General features: G+C 42.2%; 1 protein-coding gene and 1 pseudogene across 1 annotated transcript in view; one reads left to right on the forward strand and one right to left on the reverse strand.

The window, feature by feature from the left end:
• Window positions 1–7,512, forward strand: part of erf (Ets2 repressor factor) — a 43,084-nt gene extending 35,572 nt beyond the window's left edge. Inside the window, exons 3-5 of the mRNA XM_006794443.3 lie at window positions 1,109–1,221; window positions 3,977–4,878; window positions 5,110–7,512. Of these exons, the coding sequence (XP_006794506.2) occupies window positions 1,109–1,221; window positions 3,977–4,878; window positions 5,110–5,736 (1,642 nt within the window). The 3' untranslated portion in view covers window positions 5,737–7,512. The remainder of the gene's footprint in view (window positions 1–1,108; window positions 1,222–3,976; window positions 4,879–5,109) is intronic.
• A 7,050-nt stretch (window positions 7,513–14,562) lies between these two features.
• On the reverse strand, window positions 14,563–17,466 carry LOC148096668 (uncharacterized; annotated as a pseudogene).
• Between the last annotated feature and the right edge of the window lie 4,098 nt (window positions 17,467–21,564).

Consider the following 21,564-nt stretch of genomic DNA (forward strand, 5'->3'; position numbering starts at 1 on the left):
CGTGAACAGTTATATATGGATCAATGGCTGCATTAAAGGCAGTCACACAAGCAAAATACTCGTAGCCTTTTATATTCAGCCACCTCCGACGCCGGAGAGCAGCTCAATACAATTTATTAACACTAAGAGGCTTATTTTTAGCTCTGTATTCACAGAAATCCATATTTCTCTCTTAATATGTAACCACTGAGCTCATCTGCACATGATGCTGCCGATAATGATGAACAGCTTCTTAGATTTCTCACATTGAAGTAGCCGGTCACAGCTGAATGAGAGACACTGATGCCCAAGTTTTTTGTAAAGAAATATGAATGTAGTTTGTTCCCGAGGCTATCGGTGAGTCACAGGGAGCCATTTTATCGTCTTTCAGAGCTCGCTATTCACTCCTCTGCATCGCTGTGTGTATTGACGATGACTAATACAGCCTTACTAATGGAGCCGCCTGGGTAAGACGGAGTCTGAACGGCTGTCTCACTTCCTTAAGTAATCCCAGAGAGAGCTGGAATTTAACTGCGAACAGCTTGTTTAATTGTCTGCTGTACACTGAGCAGTGTAAAGCTACGACGCAGGGAGCGCTCTGAACAGCCACACTTTGGGCTTATTGTTTGTCGGTTTGATTTAACGTGGCCAAAAACACCAATTCTGTAACATTAAGCATGAAAATCAACATTAAACATGAAAGTCTTGGTAAGTTGAAAGCCTGTTTGTGACCCTGAGGTTGAATGCAGCTGCTGTTCGTGTTTTACGTTCCTGTAGTTTTTTTTTCTCTCCTTATTTTAAGAGCTGAAAATCTTGTAATGACTCTAAACATCTTTCCACTCATTTTACACCACTATGCACAACTTCTAGAAGACAGCTGAGCTTTGATTTGGTTTTAATATCCACAAAGGGCCTGCAGACTTAATGTTTCTGATATACAGGCAAACATGTCGGCTAACGAGTGAGTTATCACTGGTGTCTTATCGTTCTGTGGCAGCTTAGCGCTGCGCTTATCCGTGCTTTCACACTCCTTTAAATGCGATACTACAACAAAAGCGGCCACTATCAAAGTTTTACTACATGTTAGTGTTCTGGGACATAACATTGTTTTTTGTCATTCTCTCTTCAGATACTACTACAACAAGAGGATCCTACACAAGACCAAAGGGAAGAGATTCACCTACAAGTTCAACTTCAACAAGCTAGTGCTGGTCAATTACCCCTTCATCGACATGGGCTCTGGTACGTTCACATCACTTTTAATTCGACCACGGGGTTGTTCCTGGCTCAGCAGGTCCACATGTAAGGAGTCTGTTACCGTGCTTAACTGAAGTGATGTTATATTTTTCCCATCTGATAAGAAAAAAAGCATTTTACGTTTTGAGTAAAGCGAGCTTTGAAAAACTTTTTTATTTTGGTGGAAAGCCAAAACGTCTTTCATTAGCGCCACAAAAAAGTGATTTTCAGTCAAGGTGGGGGCTGTGGGAGGTTGGAGACACTTTACGAGGTGAACTTTAGTCTTAAAACACATGCTAGTCTGGGAATAAGACTAGCATGGCCTCTTTCCTCTGATGGGAAAGAGGCCATCAGGTAGGGCCTGATGGCCTCTTTCCCCACCAACTCCACCTCGTTTTTCCCCTTGTTTTCTTTTTTCTTTTTCTTTTTTTTGGATTTCTACTTAAAGTTAAAAAATCTCATCTGTTTAAAAAACATGTTTTGATAATTTAAACTGATAATCCTGTTAAATAATGCATTAAATTACATAATCGATCAGATTAATTATTACTATGTTATTATCCTAGCTGTGCAACCCCACATGTGCTCTTTTCTTGTACACACGCTTTCTCAGCTGCTGCAGCAGGAATTTCCAATAATTGAACTTTACTTGTTGGCAGGAGGAGAAATTAAGTTTTGCAGGAGCAGTTGGGCATTAACGTGTTTTTGATGTGGCAAAAGAAACTGCAGCTCCCGGGGAGGCGGTGTTTGCTCCCACCGAGCCTCCGCTCTGACAGGTTTACAGCAATCAGCGACTAGCCGAGTTCATCACTGTGTTGTAGAGCTTGCGAATGTGGTGCTGAGACCTGCTACAAGTCCTGCATCCGGCACATTTTCGAGCTCGCAGGCTGTCCCAGCACCCCTTCTAACACTTCACTGACACTACCTCGTGTTGCAGTCTCTGCACCTTGTTTATGTAGTAGGATGTTATCCTTACCTGTTGGTCAATTTGGCGACAACCTTGAGGGTTCAGCAGGTATCATGTCGGTGAATATCTGCTCTTCTCGGAGACTCATGGATGCTCAGCTCATCTCGTCTGAGCTTGTTTAGCTCACGTAGTTATCTGGATTTTATCTCTCGGTTTATACTCCGGGCCCTTAAGCAGGATTTTGGGTGCTCAGAATACTGAAAACAGAGAGAATTTCCATTTATTTAGTGACATATAAAGATAAAGGGCTCGAGCTCAACATGGGGCATGTTTAAGAGTGTTATTAAAAATAGTTCCCAAGTGTCTGTGATTTAAATAAACGTGGCTTGTTGGCTCACCTTCTGACAGCTACTGCGAAATATGACTCGCATAGTTTTTTATTTTATTTTATACAAAACAGTTTTTAGGTGTCGATTTTTCTCTTATTTCTCAGTAAAGATGCCAGCAAACGCGTTTGCCATGAACAGAAGATTATATTCTACTGCAAATCTAAATCTTTTTCTTTTCATTGCCCTGACTTTGGTTTGAAATCGGAGAAAGAATGCTTTTAAAGCCAACAAAGCCCAAAAGCGTGTATATAACAGACATTCAAATATTATTGTCTGAGAAAGTTTCCAGTCTGTGCGGTGGGGGGCCTCACTAATTTACTCGCCAAAGACAAATATTGTAGGTAAAGACTCGAACGTACTAATCCACCCTGCCTTGGTTACAGATGACGTTCACTGAATTAAATTTTTTTTTCTTTTAGTCTGAGCTGGATGCCATCCTACTTAAACGTACAGCGTGTAAAATTTGTACGCGCACGCCCGAGTGTGCCACGTCCCAGCTTCGCCCCGGTCTCGAAGCCGACTCTCGTTCTGGTCCCGGCCACCCAGTGTAAACACAGCCCATATGGAGCGTTAGATCCTGGGTGACATAAGTGCAGCACGAAACTTTAATTATAGCCTCCGTGTGATGTGGCCCACACACTGACATGTTGTGATATGATGGTTTCATGCGACGGTCGCACGCACGCCCACGTCAATCTGGATCGATTGGTGAGAACATACATGCACGCATGCAGTTTTTCTCTCTGCGCTCGTCATCGCTGACACACATGGCAGATGTGCTCAGAAACCTCACTCAGCAGCTCTGGGGGGAAAAAAACAGAAGAGCCCAACCCATGTTTGTGATGGCAGTAAGAGCAACTTTTCCAATATTTAATTCTGGCACGTGCTCGGATGCCAAGAATTTATTGCAGTGCCACAGTCTCCCTGGCGAGGAGAGGGAGAGGAGGAGGGGGAGCGAAGGAGAAGGGAACTTGTGGCTTGGTGTGTAACCCGCTGTTTTTTTTTGTGTGTGTGTGTGCGCCTGTGACCCTCTGGTTAAAATAAAACCTCCTGTCATTAGTGACTTTTCCCATTCTCTTCAGGTTCAGAGGGTAGTTTGTGGAAATTTTAGAAAAATGTAAAAATCTAAAATAAGTCAGCTCGATGTTTCAGCCAGTGTTTTACGAGCTACACTGAGGTAACTTAGGCCCAGGGAGGATTGGGAAAACTGTCTTCAGATAGTCCACAGTGCTTTCATATTACTCCTGTGCATCCATTCACCAGCTTCCAGTGAAATTCAGAAGTTTTTTAAATCACATTATTTACATGAAACGGAGGAGGACATGGCCTGGCTCCTGTTTCTGTAGCACACCTGCTAAGATCTTATTCTGGCTTTCGCTCTTATTTTTAATCCAGTTCACATACGAAAGGATGTATATGTCAAACTTGGTGACATCTGTTTGATTTTTGCCGTCCTTCCTCACAGGCCGAGGAGTCCCCCAGAGTGCTCCGCCCGTGCCGTCCGGAGGCACCCACTTCCGTTTCCCCCCCTCCACACCATCCGAGGTCCTCTCATCCACAGAGGAGCTGCGCAGCCCGGGAATGTTCAGCAGCGTGGGCCGCCGCATGGCCCGCGGCTCCGTGAGCGACTGCAGCGACGGCACCTCCACCAACTCTGAGCTGGAGGAGGCTGTGGGTGCAGAGGACAGGGTCGGGGGTCCTGAGAGAGCTTTCAGGAGTCTCCTTCCCCCCCGCATGCCTCATGAGTCTCTGTTCAGGGTCTACGGTGGAGCCCCAAATCCTGGGCTCCCCAGACCTGCTCCCAGAGTCCACCCAGAGCCTCTGTCCCCATTCCCCATCTCACCCCTACCCGGCTCTGGAGGTCTGCTGGCCCCAACTCTCTCCCCAGCCCTGTCTATGACCCCCACCCCTCACCTCTCTTACACCCCGTCCCCCTCCATGTCGTCCCCCATGTTGGGCTCCCACTTCTCCTTCAACCCGGAGGACATGAAGCACTACCTACAGGCTCACACCCAGTCCGTCTACAACTACCACCTCAGCCCCCGAGCATTCCTCCACTACCCCAATATCGTCATCCCACAGCCCCACCGCCCCACCCCCGAGAAACCGGCCGCTGCACATCACCTCCACGGCCCACCCATGCCGCTCTCTCATTCCCTCAGTCAGCAGCCCGGAGGCGGAGAGGAAGGACACCAGCATCCATCGCCATTCAAGTTCAAGCTGCAGCCACCTCCGCTCGGACGCAAGCAGAGGGAAGCGGGAAGCTCAATGGCCGCTTCTTCCTCCTCCTCTTCCAGCCAGTCCTCGTTTACAGGGTCCAGTCAGATGACCAATTCTCTGCTGAGCAGAGGGCCGCCTAATATCAAGGTGAGTCTCCAAGCACACATGCATGAGCCAAAACTGAGTTTACATCACATCTCGTAAGACTGAAGGTGCAACTTTGTGTCCAGAAATTTCAGCCCGGCAAATCCACAAAAGTTACAAATATCTCTGAAATATCCTCTTCAGCTCGGTCACATTACAGCTTTATGTCATTTAGCTCAAACAAACTGTTTAATGTGTCACCAGAAATATATTTAAGAAATTCCTTCTCTCCAGGTGGAGCCCATTTCAGACATAGAGTCAGAAGAAGATGTGGAGGTGACCGACATCAGCGAGGAAGATGAAAAGAATCATAACGATGAGAACAATGAAGGCAATATCTTCAAACCGACAGCTGGCCACAACAATCACCATCAGCTAAACAACCATCACCAGGCTAACGGAAACAGCAGCAGCCCCTCTGCTCCTCTTCCTCAGAACAATAACCCCGACGATGACCCCGACGATGAGGTCTTCAAGACCCCCGCCACGCCTCCTATCGGTGGGGGTGGTGGCCTGGCCTTCCCTCTGATCAGTCTGAAGAGCGAGCCGGGGAGCCAAGCAGCTCCCATCAGCCCCGGAGGCACGCGCTGCATCCCGCTGAAACTTCGCTTCAAGCGCCGCTGGAGCAAAGACCAGAAGATGGAGGCGGACGGAGAGAGGGACGAGGCAGAGGACAAGAAAGTGCGGGCTGAAGGCGAGGAGGAGGCGGAGAGAAGAGGAAGCGAGGTGGAGAACGGAGGAGGACGAGGAGAGGGGGTTATTTTGGGGCTAATGCTGCCGCCGCCTCCCACCCAGCGCAGAGCGAGCTCGGAGCTGCAGAGGGCCACGGCGCAGCTGTCTCTGGAAAACTCCGGCTGCTGAGCTGCACGCGTGCACAGGATCTGACTTGGAGACAAGACCTCGGATAGTCTCGTCAGTCCTCGCCAGCAGTAGTAAACGTAGCAGGATTTGATTTGACGCAGGAGTTCGTTTGATGCTAAAATGGAAACAAACGCTTAAAGGTTTAATGCGCTTTGATTTAGCTCTTCAGCTTCTATGTGAACATGCGTGTGTATCATATGCAGGAATGTGTGTTTTTGTGCAATAATTCAAGAAGTCGTTGGTCTCTTTTTCTCGTACACTTCTTAAATTGCAGAACGAAATATTTTCCTTCATATGAAACACCAACATGTTCAAATAGAGAGAAAAATTTGGCGGCTTTGTTTCCGTTTTCGCATCGTCACGTCTTTTGGCGGTCAGTACTGTCAGCAGGTAGCTGCTCGGCATTATGATGTATGTAAAAGCTTGTGTTGCCTCTAATGTACAGTAAGGCGAGACGCCTCGCATCTCACCAGATGCGGTGGACGCCGTCTCTCCTGTGACTCGAACACTAAGAGATAACCAAACTTAGATTGTACATGGATTTTTGCCCACTTCTATTTCTTTTAACATTAGAGCTCTGCAGAGAGGGCGTCTGCTCTTTAATATCCATTTGCACACTGCCTCATCCATCCCTCCACACCCTCACAGTGCCAGTAAGGTCTGCCATGGTTCCCCCCACATCGCATCTGTGCCCAGATTACGTCTTTGATGGGATTAATGGGTCCTTCTTCTGGAACTCTGAGACAAACTAGAAGGGTGCAAAGATCCGGGTTGTAAGAAAGTAGAATTCCCCTCTCTCCTTTGTACTCACCATAACAGACAGTTTCTGATTTTAAAAAAGGAAGAAAAAAAAGACTTTTAACCGCCCTGATAGAGATTATAGAAGTGCCTCTCTGTCTGCACCCGTCACCTTGCAGTTCCTTACAGGACGGAGAGCTGCGAGCTAAAAAAGAGCCGACCTCGCTCCGAAGGATCTTACGGACTTGATTAGAAAGAGCTCAGCAATCAGCGGGGACACCACGGGACTGAGGGGCCTCCTCGTCCTCGGCTCGTTCGCTGTACAGACAAGAGATGAACGAAGCTGAAAAGGAGAGGACGGTTTTCCTGACCCGTCGCACAAGATTGTTTGCAAATGAATTCGACGTTGTACAGCAAAAAGCATCCGGGTCTGGGAAGAGAGCGGCGGATATTTCTCTCCAATTTTCTCTTCGGTTGTTGCGGAAATGAGGAAGCATCCACTAGCAAGGCTGTAATTACACACACTCCCACAGAAACAAGTGTGTTTGTGGACCCAAAGCTGGTGCACTAACCTCGAGGATACAGAGGGTTTCTCTGCTTTTTATGTCCCTGCGTGACTTCGCACAATCACCGAGGGGTTTTTGGAGGTTTGATGGCGTCTGATTTAAAAACTCTCGTCTGCATTCCCCTGATTTGTTTTTAGGACTTCTGTCAAAGGACGTTTGTGCGTCTTGAGGACGTGGACAGTATTTTAGGGCATTTTTGCAGTGATCTGAGGGCTTTCTGTATTTTGGATATAATCTGTTCACGTGATGTTTTGTTTTTGTATTTGAGAAGCAGCGATTCGTCTAACTGGGGGGGTGGGTGGGCGAACAAGAACGGGAACCATGAAATGAATGTCGAGCATCAAGGTTAACTCAGGCAAACCTTCACTGAGATGTTGCTATAACAGCTCATTTTTATGTCGTTTTATTCAGAGTTTTAAACAGAAATGTGCCCGTTTTAAAGAACAACAGGTAGATTGTGCCTTTTTTTTTTTTTTTCCCCAAGTTTTATTGACTTACCCCCGGCTTAATGTTTTATCTCACACACTCACAGAGTACCACCATGCCTTCTGCTTTTGTAAAAGATACAGAATAAGTAAATCTACACATATATATTTTATTCAAATATATATTGAATTCAAATATTATATTTCAATATGGTCATTTGATACAAATCAGGAGAATCCTACTATTTTTAATGGTAAAGATGTGTGTGTATATACTCTAATGGGCATATTATTACCAGTATAATTCAGCCTTTGCCTTCTCACCCTTGCCTTCTCTTTGACCGTTGAGCTGCAGCGACAAAAGGCCACTGGTATCAGAGTTTTATATTTATATTGTTCAAAAAAAAAACGGGGGGGAAGCAGTTATTGTGTATTCAGGGGACGGAGGGTGTGACTAGGAGGAAGGAGTGAACTTTTAACCCGGTGGTTCTCGAACTTAAAAGTTCACACCTCACACTTTTTCTTTTTTTTTTTCCCTTATCAAACTTTCAGGCATCACATTTGTTCGTTTTAGTTCCACTTCATGTTCCACAGTTTGAGAACTGCTGATTTAACCTGACCTGGGTTAAGTCATTATGACCCCGTTATCTGGTGTGTTTGTTTTAATGCCTGTGGAGTGGCAGCTGAGTGGAGTTTAACCACCGCAACACGGAGTCGGTCACAAGAAAGGCACATTTAGGAGGGGTTGTCCTCCCGTTTGCTCGCTCTCCGCCCGCCTCAAACGTAAAAATCAGCTTAAAAGAGGTGAAGGTCGCAAAACAGGGAGCGGGGAACGGCCTCGTGTGTTCAGGGCGCTTTCTGATTGGACGGCACAGGTATTCGGCTTCATGTCGCCACATGAGGTCAGCAGGGCCACAGCTGTGATGGGACTGGACTTTGACTGTGGATTCGAAGCTTTGTGTGTCTGTGCTGATCTGAAGCCTACACACACACACACACAGTACGATGGTTAGGAAGGCTTTACTGTGGCTACAATAAAGGGAAACATGACATCACACCTGACATCAGACGCCTCCGCAGTCTTTTGGCACTGCCATAGAAACTGCAGCCAATCACACGCAGCGAGGAAACTGCATCAGTAAACCTCAGGGCAGAGTGGAGAGAGCGAGGGACTTCCCATAATCTGACTCGCTCATTCTTGTCTGTGTGTGTGGTTTCTATGGTTAAGCCGTTTACACACACACAGAGCTTTTTAGCCCAGTCTGCAGAGAGTCGTGATGCAGGTTTTAGTCCTCTTTGTCCAATCAGCTCCAGTCTCAAATCCATGTCCTAAACCAATCATCAGCTGTCTTCATCAGGCACGTGGTACGTGTCCACAGGGGTGTTTTGGACACATTTTGAAGTTGATGAGCAAAAATCCCACCAGCTCTGATGAAGGACCCTGACAGCGTAGAGTCTGCATATCTGCTCATGCATACATTTACCTAAAGACAGAGCACCTCCGGCTTTCTCCATTCATTGCGTACAGCCTAGCGGGATTGCCTGGAGCTTGATTTGCTCTCACAGGTGTCACATTGCACCGGGCACCCCTGATTTGTTTAAAGCAGCCTCATCCTGGTGTCATTTGGGAATGACACCACCTTTGCCACCAGAAACACCTGTGGCCTCATCTTCAGGGCACTTCTCTCGAGCAGTATTGCTCTCTTAAATCCCACGCCTCCTTAAATTTGATTGGTCAGAGAGAGAGGTCACAGTGATGGGAAAAAGCTACACCGTAAGCTCCACAGGACAGAAAATAGATGCTGTGAGCACCAAAAGAAATGAAGAAATAACGCCACCTGTGCACACGTACCTTTTCCCGTATGACCTGCTCAGTCGTCCTCATTTTACAACCTCGTACCTTTAGTCATTACTTCTCAGTGGCGATTGTAAAAAAAAAAGTGACAGAAAAGATGCTTCTGAGGGAACTTCAAGGACAGATGTAGCAGTTAACACGAGTCTGGTAGAGGAAAATAAAAACACCCGAACTGTTACACCTGTGCTGCCTTACCTGACAACAGAATAACAGTTTCCCACCAGCTTCACATTTTCACTCCTCAGCCTCATCAGTGCTGTTCTTACCATTTTTCTTCTGTATTATTTCAGACGTATTACTGTTACTCTTGTAATTATTATCTTATTAACATTAATAATTTTTTTTAAAAAATTGCATTGTATCCTCTCGCCACGACCCGGCCTCTTCTCCATTAATTCCTGGTTTTCTGTGAGTTTGCGCTCTTTCCGTAACTAGTCGGCTTCAGTGCAGTCTCTATTTTTTATTATTTTTCTTTTAATTACGCTGATTTTATAACCGTGTTACCGTGGACAGGGGCAGGGTCACATTAACCCCCCCACGTGCTCTACAGCGAGGGGGTCAGAAACCGTCATTTTCATTTTATGATGATGTGTATATATATTTTTTCCCTTTTTTTTTGGAGGACTCTGTAAGAAAACAAAGAGCATTGTACTGTTTAACCATTTTATTATTTGCAACGTGTCCCCCTGTGTTTTCACTCGGGTCTCTGTCTCTCCTCTCATGTCCACCTCAGCGGTGAGCGCTCACTCCAGAGGACAGACGGAGACTTTTTTTTTTTTTTTATGTCATGGAGGATCCATATGTACTTCTGTTTCACTGCTATCTGTTCATCTTCATTTGTAATTAAATAATAATCAGGGTTCATTAAAAAAAAGGTCAGTTTCTGTCTTTATTTCATGTTTGTTTACGGACTTTGATGTTAGCTGGAGTTTGAATTCAGGAAAATTTAAAATTTACTAACATTTTTTGTAGATATTTTGACTGTAGATGAGTAAAATATACCCAGATACCTGGTTTGTTGTACCATTATCTAATATTTTCAGTAAAAATACACATTTACAGTGGTAGATGCTCATGTAAAGTATATCCAAAAACCCTATTTTGGTAAGGGGCAGGCAATCCATGGAGTAGGCTTAGGAAGTAGGTGGCCTGACGGTGCTTCCTCTTGTCAGAGGTGCTGCACTGTTGTCCAAATAAGCATCATTTTAAACTGAATCATGCAAAGCTACTGTAGTAGAGTGTAAATTTTTATGATTGCCGCCCCCTTTTTTAAGGTTGGGAGTAAAGCAGCAAATCAAAGTAAAGCAGTGATTCTAAGGCATTTTATGCTATATTGTTAAAAAAAAAAAAAAAAAACACCGCGCAAGCACTTTGCAACAGTGGGAAGGAAGAACGCCCTTTTAACAGGAAGGAGCCTTCAGCACAGCCAGGCTCAGGGAGGGTTGAGAAAACCGACATGCTGCAGTGGCACGTAAACTCGTCTGGTGTTGCGCTTCGTAGCGTACAGTCGCTACAAAGATGGTTAGCATCTAGTCATCCACAATTTCATCATTAGATGGTAAGCCTCGTGCTCACTATCTGATGATAAACTTTACATTGTGCAGATACAGAACTTATAACACCTCTCAGGGGCACATGTCTATGATTCAGTTCCTTATAAAGATCATCTGTTCTATTGAGACCTGGCTAGGACACTCCATGACCTTAATGTGCTTCTTCAGCCACTCCTTTGTTGCCTTGGTGGTATGCTTTGGGTCACAGTCATGCTGGAAGATCCAAACACAGCCCATCTTCAGTGTTCCTACTGAGGGAAGGAGGTTGTCGTTGAAGATTTTACAGCACATGGCCCCTAAATGCAGTGAAGTCGTTTTGTGCTCTTAACAAAAAATAAAGCCAAACTGTAATGCTTCCACCTCTGTGCTTGACTGTGGGGATGGTGTTCTTTGGGTCATACTCAGCACTTTTCCATTCTCCAAACACATCAGCACTTTCTCCCAGGCGTTATCAGAATCATTTAGACCAGGGGTGGGGAACTCAAGGGCTCGAGTGCTGGAGTCCTGCAGATTTTAGATCTCACCCTGGGTCAACACACCTGAATCAAATGATTAGTTCATTACCAGGAATTTTAAGACATGCTGAGGAAGTCATTTAGCCTTTTAAATCAGCTCTGTTGGATCAAGAACACGTCTAAAACCTGCAGGACACTGGCCCTAATAATCCATTTAAAATGGTCCGAAAGGCTTCACTTAGTTATTTCGCTGCTAATGGTCAAGTTAAAAAAATCAAACTGTGCAAATGTTACAGAGGGAGAAACTATTCAAAGAGAATAAGTCCTCCCCTTGTGTCAGCTGTCAGCATGTTTACTTCTGCTGTTTACCTGGATTGACTCACTTTTGTAACGAGCCTCAGGTGGCCATTAAAGCAACTGCAGTCAGGCGCTTCGCGTGGGCTTTGTTTTTCATCCCTGGAGGTTTCTGCTGGGCGCAAACCTGGTCTGCAAATGTTTCTCTGCTGTTCTGAACAGATGCTAAACTTGAACATGTAGCAGCTGGAATAACACAAAATGTCTGATTCGTCTTCACAGTCAGGTCTTTTAACATTTTCTAGATAATTAATGAACAGATAACGAATATAAGCATTAGCCACATCCTGATTGGCTGTTAAAAGAGGAGAATTTGAAGCCGCTTGCCAGCTTTTACTCACTCGCTGACGTGTGCCAAACTATTACTGAGTCAGATCGTTTTGTTTTCAGCAACCTGCAGCCTCTGAACGCTTCGTGACTCAACCGATGTCAACAGCAAGTTAAGTGCTTTGTACTCGTCTAAGTCTCTGCACATTTTATGAAAGAAAGCCATCCATGGATAAACATTCCCACTTCTGTTCGCTGTAGGCCTGCAACACTGATTAAAACCAGTGTTTTCGTGAGTTCAGGTGCAGAAAGGTCTTTAAAACAAAGACAAGATGTTAAATTAGGATTCTGGTGAAACCAGGTCGTTAGTGCAATGACAGGAATGAGTCAAACATCCTGTTTATTGCTTTTCATTTATGTTTTTTTTCCATTAAATTTCAGTATGAGTGCAGCAGCAGTGCACATGGCCAGCATTAGTCATGACTGCCCTGAGAGTTTTAATAATTATGATGCTAATCGTGTCCCAAATGACACCTCGGTGATCCGCCCACCTCTTGTTTTCACTCCTGCCGACATGGAAGTTCTAATTACTCACCCGACTGGCAGATCTCTCTCATAGCCCGGTGTGGGCTTATCTTTCTGCTGCGCCGTCTGGTGATTTGAATCAGAGTAACGTTTGTGCCACCTCACAAATTTTGGGTGCACTTTGCTCTGCGGTAGCAGTGTGGGTTCAAGTAAAAGGTCAGAATTCACTTTCTTACTTTCAGATCACTTTCAGGCTTTAGTTCTTGAGATTCAAACAGAAAGATGTTGATAACAGCGCAGTTTTTTAAATACAATGCCAAAGCTAAGGCTGAATATTTCTTTGTCCAGTGCAAAGTTAGAAAATAATATTATTCAACTCCCTTAAAAAATGTTTACCTATAAAACCATAACTATTGGATTTACTATAATTGAGGCTAAAAAACTAAAAGATGATTAAAATAATCAATAATATTAAAAGTAGCCCCTAGTTTGACAGTTTCCAATTTGATAAAGAAGAACGGTGTATGAAAAAGCATCCAGACAAGAAAAAATGTAGTTTTATTGCTATTTTTTAATTGATTGTAAGACAAAATATAAATATGAAGTAGATTTAAAAATCAGGTATATTAACGTGACGTGCAATGTTTAGTGTTTCCACTTTTCTGGGCTTTAACCCAAAGGTTTTCCACCATGACTCACATTTTGACTCAAATAAAGCATCATTATGTTTAAGTATACAGTCACTAAAAGAAACATATAGCCTAAAGAGCTGTTTTCTCTCACCTGTTTGTGTAGCTACCACTTTCCAACCATTAAAAACTGCCTCTCCCAGTGTTTCACTCCTGATTTCTTTAGTAAAACTCTGGCTCCCCCTGCTGTCTGACGTCAGAACTGCAGCTTTGATTTTCCAGAAAACCCTCCTGGTTTGCTGAGTTCCCAGCAGAACTGGACGGGATGAAGGTGAAACCTGAATGGCTTTATAATTAAATGTTTCCCTGAAGATTGTTTACATACAAACATAAACATGCATTTAAGGCTGGGCTGATCATTTTGGAAACTGGCACTCAGGGAAAGTCCCACTGTGGAAGGAACTGGAATAAAAAAATGTCTTTAGTTTACAGGCTTTGTAATTTTGTGTTTCCCTGAACTGTGTAATTTACAGCAATTCAGATGTTTTTTTTTCTTTTGTTTATCATCTGCTTCCCAGATGTCGGTCGGTGGGTTAGCACAGTGAGATTTGCCTTTAGGTGGACAACAAGCCTGTTGGCTTTGCTTAGTTAAGATAAAGACCGGAAACAACATCTAGACCTGCTTTGACTAAAGTAAACCCTGAATAATATTAAAAATTATTTTTTAGACAGTAAAATATTAAAATTTAAAGGAAACAGTGGCGATATGAATATAACAAAGCTTTTTTTCTCAAACATGTTTGCAGCTTTGAGAGAAAACACCACAGTCACCTCAGTTGTGATGCTCCTCTGCTACAGTGCTGTGGGTATTGTGTCTCTGTGCTAACTATGAAATTTCACCACTATTTCCATAAAAAGGACCCTCAGTTATATTTCTCACTGACTTTCTGTAATTTAGCAGCAGCTGTGTCACCCATCAGTTACTGCAGCACCACAGCTGTCAGCAGGTACTCGCATCACGTCTTACTTTATATCAGAATTACAGTCTTCTGTCTTCTTGTTTCTGTTAATCATTCCATCATTTGTTTTAGTCCGTCTCCCCTGCAGTGTTCTTCAGTGTGCTCCTCGGCTGCTGCTCCCGTCGGGGGGACGGGCAGTACTGAAAGGAGGCAGACTGACAGGCTGTTTGGCCTCCAGCTGAGAGCGATTGTAGTCTGAGGTCAGAGGTCACAGTCCAGGGAGTCCAAGACAGAAACCAGATCACAACAGAAGGCTAATTATCATGCATTGTAGCTGGCCTCCTGCTGGGACTGCATTCGCTTTCACCAGCAGGCCACAGCGAAGCTTCTGGACCTCCTGCATTTAAAACAGGGTGAGACGCATGTGAGCAGAAACACTTGTTATTAAATGATGCACTTACACTCAGAGTTAGAAATCAAATCTTTGTATTAGAGGAAAGGAGTATAACAAACTATAAATTAAGCTAATTTGCACATTTTATTCTGCTTTTCTCATCAAAAAAAATTATAATGCAAGAAAAATATCCAAATATTAACAGAAAAAACTGAAACCAAACTCTTACCACCCCTGTGTAAAATCAATATTTAATATCAATGACTTACATGAAAAATACAGTTAATAAAATGATAAGAAAATAAGTGAGCACTATTGCATATAAACCCAACTAGATAAATACACATATACACTTGTTCTAACAATTCAAGAAACATTTGGTATATTTTATATCCCTCCGTTCCCTTTGTCCTTTTTTCCGGATCCTTGTAGTACTTTGGTAGTAGTATTATGATCTTAGGAGCTGATGTGTCAGTGGAAATGAAAACAACTAAACTGTGACAGCAAATTCAGAAACAAACTAAGCCTGCTCGGTGAAAACATTTATCACAAGGTGTGCACAAGTGTTAAACTCAGAAACAGCAGATAAGAAAACAGCTTTTCACAGGGGTCCATTTGAAAGAAATGAACACGATGTGTTGAGATAAACAATTTGACTATTATTATGCTGTTTGATGATTAAACTCAGTTGACCCACCATAGCAGGCTGGAGCCCAACAATGATAGGAATTAGGAACCCCAGAGTCTAGATGGTGGTAATGAAGATGAAGGGGGGATGATAGAAAAGCAGTGAGATTTACAGCAGACAGAATAGCGGCTGATTGGCTCACAGAAGGTGGGCAAGAAAAAGACTGGAGTAATGATTGAGTTTGCAAGCGTGGGAAAGAGGAAGTGATGAAGAGAACAGACTAGCAGCTTGAACACCCAGGAAAGCAGGTGGATGACTGATTACAGCTCTTCCTTATTGAACTTGTGCATAAGCTTCATTTAGATTCATGCTTGTATATGTTTATGTTAGGAATACATATTCTTACCCAAGGTGGCATGCTGTGACGTTTACAGAAACGTAAGCAGAGATGACCACCTCAATTTTTAGAAGCACTCCTTTAATAAAAGTAGCAATGAAACCACCTTACTACACATGAATCTATTATTGGCAAATTGCACTTAAAATATCAAGAGTATTCTGCAGAACACTGTTTCCCATCGGTGTTGTACAGTTAAGGTTGGTCTGAATTTAAATGCTTCATATGCTGTTTGATCTACAGTAATGTATTATATTCTAAAATGATGATAAATGACCGGTCAAGGAGTTTTTAAAATGACTCGATTGGATGTTAAATAAATTGAAACTGAAAATGCTACGTCAAGATGAACAAAATCTACTTTTAGGGACTTACTCAACACTAACCAAGTATTTTCTGCCTGCGATCCATACAGCATGACCCGCAGAGAGAAAGAAGCTTGTCATGAAATATTCACCTTCCAATACAGTGATGGCATGCTCCTTGAAAACCTTTACAATTATATCATCTGCATATTCATGGTCTAATTCCATGAATGTCAGTATGACATCTGGCTCTTTCCATTTCTGTATTAAAGAGCTGTAAACCATATCACTGATGAGTATCACATTATCAACTTTGATTTTTTTAAGTCTAGGCCAGTTGTTGGGTGATGGCATCAACTTTTTCAATACAGAAAGGTGAACTGGCATTTACAATGACACACGTCACCACCTTCTTGATACAGGTTTCCACAGATAACCTGTATTTTTCAGCCTCTTCAGCATCACACAGGGCTGGATTCTGCATAGTGTCAATCAGGTGATTTTTAATGATATCGACCGTCAGTTTTCTCAACACTGGGTCCTCGTCGTTCAATAACATCAGTAAATGTTTTTCTTTACAGAATGTTTTCTGACGTAGCTCTTTGTAAATGGCCCTGTTGAGATCTTTCAGTTTTTTCCATGTATATGCAGATCTTTGATCATGTTGTCAGACAACACGTGTTTTAAAAGATACCTGTGGAGTTTTTTTTTAGAGGGTTTGTAGTGCGAATTCTTTGCAGCCCATGTGAGCACAGCATCAACACTGTAAAAAAATAAAAAAATAGAAAAATAAAAAATTGTTGCGAAAACTTAAAAACTCAAGGCAACCCACTGCATTTACATTTTTAGGTTCTGATGGATAACTTATAATTTCAAGTTTAGGAGAAAAGTTGCTTCAACTAATTTTTTTGTGTTTACAAGATTAATAACTGTGCTCTTTCTTAACTCATATTTTATTGTTTTAGCAATGTAATTCCTAAAGTTTACACAACATATTTTTGTTTTGCCAATCAATTTCCCAAAGTCTAGAAAAAGTATCCTTTATAGTTTTCATAAGGTGCTCCCTGTCGTATTAATGAATGTTTACACAATGTTGATTTTCAAATAACTTTCAAACACAACTGCACCACTGACCATGTTTTGAGATGAGCCATTTTTAACATACTGACAACATTCAGCCACAAATAAAGTCCTTTTCCAAAAACAAAAAGTCAAATTTTTGTAATAAATGTTACTCATCCAATTTTAAAGTTGTGGTATTGTCAGTCAGAATATCAAACCTATCTTGATTGATAGTCACTAACAAACAGATCAAAACATAAGATGGCAGGATGTGAACTCTTCTATCTGGTTTCCATACAGCAAACAAATGTGTACTTGAGTTCTTTGGGAAACTCCATGTTGAGCCCATAAAGTAGGCCAAACAGGTAGGCAAAGGCAGTGGGAAGGTCTGGCAGATCATCAAGAATAATGTCCTCTTCCAAAACGATGGCAGTGTTGACCCCTGTGGACTGCGAGTTGGGTCCCAGGCAGTCCTCCAGAACAGTGAGGATGCCCACCGTAACACCTCGGGTTGCCCTCTCAACTGGATCTGTATCCTATGCAAAATTAACAACAGTACATATAAGTCTCTATAAACCAAAACTGAAGATTGAGTAGATTTGCATACTCACCAGACATGTTAAGAAGAGTTTGGTCTCGTCGTCGCAAACAAATATCAGTAACTCTTCCAAACTGATGGTTCGTCAATGCTGGACTATGTTTGAGACCTAAAACAAGGAAATCAAATAAGACTCAGTCTCATTTATAAACCTACCATTTTGTTTTAAAAACGCATTAAGTGTTGTTGCTAAAAATACAGCCTTAAGAAATAAGATGTTAAAATTAGTTATCCCAGATAATTGCTCATGGTTTTGTCAGGTTTCTTTTTCAAGTAATTTTGATGCAAAACCAATGTATCACACTTATGACAACATTTATAACAAAAAGTGGCATGAGTGGGATGAGAGTTGAACTGTCCGTCATGACCTGTCATCTGCCAAAACCAAAACGAACAATTTTTATATCAATTTGGGAACTTCAGGTTCATGCACAAGTTTTGCAAACAAAGTTATATGGTACTATTTACCTAAAAATGCAGCCAAGGCCTCAGGCGTTTTTTATATAACCATTTAAATTTATTTACCGAACAATCGGGTGTTCTGCATCAAATAAGGCGGCACACAAATTATTTGTGCCGGTCCAAAAAATAGTTTGTGTTCAGTATAAGACAGAAGAGAACAGCACAGGCCTAAACCCTGCAGGTCTGACAACAGGAGGTGTATCAGTGCTGTTTTCCATGTGGGAACAGCGTTTACACTGGAATCTGCTTTTGATGGCTTTTTTTGGAGCAAATGTGACATTCAGCAGTATAACTGACACACAATACAAAACAATAACTACACTACACACTAACTCTAGCCTCCAAACACGCTAAACATCACTAATGTCTCACATATGAAAACTCGCGCTCTCTTTCTTTTGCTCACTCCTAAAACTGCCCCTTCTCCCTAAACAACCAAGTGCCGCATGTTGCCATAACATTTTTTTGATTGGTTGACATGGTACATTCTAACACCAATCGACACAATTCAAAAACTGGTGTATAGTTTGAAGTCCGCACTTTCGACCCAAGTTGAAATAGAGACTGAGTCGCTTAAATTGGTCATGTGATTTTGACGTGCCAGCTCGTCCGTTGACCCCAGAGGGTTAAAGTCTGTTTGATATGACTCTTGCAGACTCTAGTCTGCCTTCGTATTTAAAATACCCCCCATATTTACTGCTCTGCTGCTTGTGCTCTGTAACTGTTTCTCTGATCTTCCTCCAGTGCTTCCAACTTAGCGACTTTGTCGCTATATTTAGCGAGTTTTCAGACCCCCTAGCGACTTTTTTTCTTAAAAAAAAAAGTCGCTTTTTTCTAAAAAAAAAAAAAAAAAAAGTCACTAGAGGGCGACTTTTTTTCTAAAAAAAAAGTCGCTAAAAAAAGACGTAAAAGCGCATATCGCTTTTACTCTCAACAAGCAGCGGGTGCTGTAACGCAGTCAGTTCTTCTTTTACTCTTATGCTGTTTTGTGGATCACAAGGTTTAAAACTACTTATAAACACACACACACACAAAGTAACTCCACCAGAGTGCCTATTTCGGGTCACTTTTGCCGGTCCAAGCCGGGTAAAGCAGCAGGGTTGGAATTGTGACATTAAAAAAACAATAATTGCTAAAATAAATTTAATTTGTAGTTCTAAATAAATTCTAAATGCATTTAGGACGTTTTTTACTCACTTTGTCTCTTCCACGATGTTATTTCTCTCTCCAACAACATAGATTACAATTACATTAGCATGACCAATTATGCAAATTAGGTGATGACGTCATTTAGCGACTTCTGGCGACTTTTAGGACAGCCAATAGCGATTTTCCTTACTGAGGAGTTGGCAACACTGTCTTCCTCTCCCTCCTGTTTGCGTTTGGTGGAGCTCGCTGGCCGTGAGGACTCCACCACCCTGTTCACACAGAAACTAAACCACATATTTTATTGGCGAAATATAATTTGAACAAATTAAACAACATGGCAGCGGTCGCCCCCGAAATTAATTAATTATTTATTTATTTTAAAAAGCGGCGGGAGGGGGGTTGCCGCTGTTGGTCGTCAGCCATGAGCGAGCTAGCTTATTTTGTCGGGTTTTTTTTTTTTTTTCGTTCGGTGGTATGGCGGCCACAACCTGCACTTCATAAAATACACGTAGGGGGTGTCGCGGAGGCTTGTCAGACATGAGCACGCCTGTTTGGTAGGGATGCTTGTCGGATTTACATTGTTTTGTGACATGGCGATTTTTATACGAAAACTTTAAAGCACTATTTTATGATGGAAAACATTAAAGTTCTCACGAGGGCATTCAAGCAGCACGATTGAGTAAAACAGTCTAGGGGGATCTTAAATGAGGTAGTAAACACATATAAATGCACATTAAAAGACACATAACTTGCCTTCAGAAGGTTGAGATGAACACCTTAGCTGCATCCAGCTCCTGGCGTAAAAAGCCTCGTGTTCGCATCGTTGACTGTAGAAAACAGTGTAGAAAACAGTCAATGGTTCGCATTAAGGCAGACAGCCAGTTGGCTTTCAGTCCTTGCAAAAGTGCAAAGTAGACCCCGTAGTATCCAAAAATATGAGATGCGCATGCGTCCTCATGCACAAAAAGGCGCCAACAGCTTCAACTCATGTAAAACTTGAATTCATTCATTTTGCCAGCAATAAATTTCATCTGAGACCAACTTTTGCTCCAAAACGTTAAAGGATTAGTTGAAACCATTAATGTATTTGAGTTTATGGGGCAACTCAGCTTTTATTGTTGAATTGTGAAAGAAATTACTGTAAGATCAGCAATTGCAAGTTTGATTTTTTACAGTGAATGATTGCGCTGACACTAATGCCAGATGATGATTTTTTCTCCAGTATTGGAAATATATTACTTTTAAATTCTTCTAAACGTGTTTCAGAAATGGCTGTAGTTTGTTCGTCCTCATCATCCATGGCTCTAACGCACCACGAGAAGAACCTCGCCAATAGGTTTCTTTTTTAGGGAAGAGGTGATCTTCAAATATGGAAATGATCACTTCTAGGTACGGCTGACCTACGGCTAGCGCAATGATCACGAGATCAGAGTTAATGTCCAGCCGCTTTGTGATGTCTTTAAAAATCACCTTTTCAAGTTTTTTTTAACCCTGTTTGTGTAACTTTTAGAGTTTTCTGTTCAACCTGTGCCCACAGAGCTGTGACGAGGCGCTGCTGAATCATGTCAGATGGCGACACCTTTGCCTTTTTTGATACACGTGCAATAACAGCATTTATTAGCTCTTTAAACAAGCAGCAATTATATGTGTGTGTATATATGTATATATATATATATATATATATATATATATACGTATGTATGTATTTAAACTCTTGGCATTCTTAAAGTTTGGTTGAAGAAAGTAACGTATATAGTATTGTTAGCAAAATGCATTGTACTGCTAGAGTAATGTGATGACTGGTTATTTTGAAAGCAGAATTTTTAAAATGAAGTTCTTAATCCAGCTGCTAATCCAAATGTTAATCCCTGAGCTAATAAATTTTTAAAAAGCATTTTGAAAATCAGTTTAATAAGCCTCTACGGAATAGCGTTGCCCTGAGGCAACAAACCACATTTTCATGCCTCACACTGACCCTTCGAAAAAAACGAACAACTGTTTTTCAAATAATGAAGTTTTTTAAAAAGCATTTTGAAAATCTGTGAAAATCATGGCATCAACTTTTTCAATACAGGAAAGTGAACTGGCATTTTTGGTCAACACCTTCTTGATACTGGTTTCAACAAAAAAACTGTAATTTTCAGCCTCTTCAGCATCACACAGGGCTGGATTCTGCATAGTGTCAATCAGGTGATTTTTAATGATATCGACCGTCAGTTTTCTCAACACTGGGTCCTCGTCGTTCAATAACATCAGTAAATGTTTTTCTTTACAGAATGTTTTCTGACGTAGCTTTTGGTAAATGGCCCTGTCGAGATCTTTCAGGTTTTTTCATGGATGTGCAGATCTTTGATCGTGTTGTCAGACAACACGTGTTTTAACAGATAACTGGAGTTTTTTAGGTTTGTAGTGTGATTTCTTTGCAGCCCGTGTGAGCACAGCATCAATGAGTGCGCTGACACTAATGCCAGATGATGATTTTTTTTCTCCAGTATTGGAAATATATT

The sequence above is a fragment of the Neolamprologus brichardi genome, chromosome 22 (assembly GCF_056152115.1).
Source record: "Neolamprologus brichardi isolate AB-2024 chromosome 22, ASM5615211v1, whole genome shotgun sequence".
Classification (NCBI taxonomy): Eukaryota; Metazoa; Chordata; class Actinopteri; order Cichliformes; family Cichlidae; genus Neolamprologus; species Neolamprologus brichardi.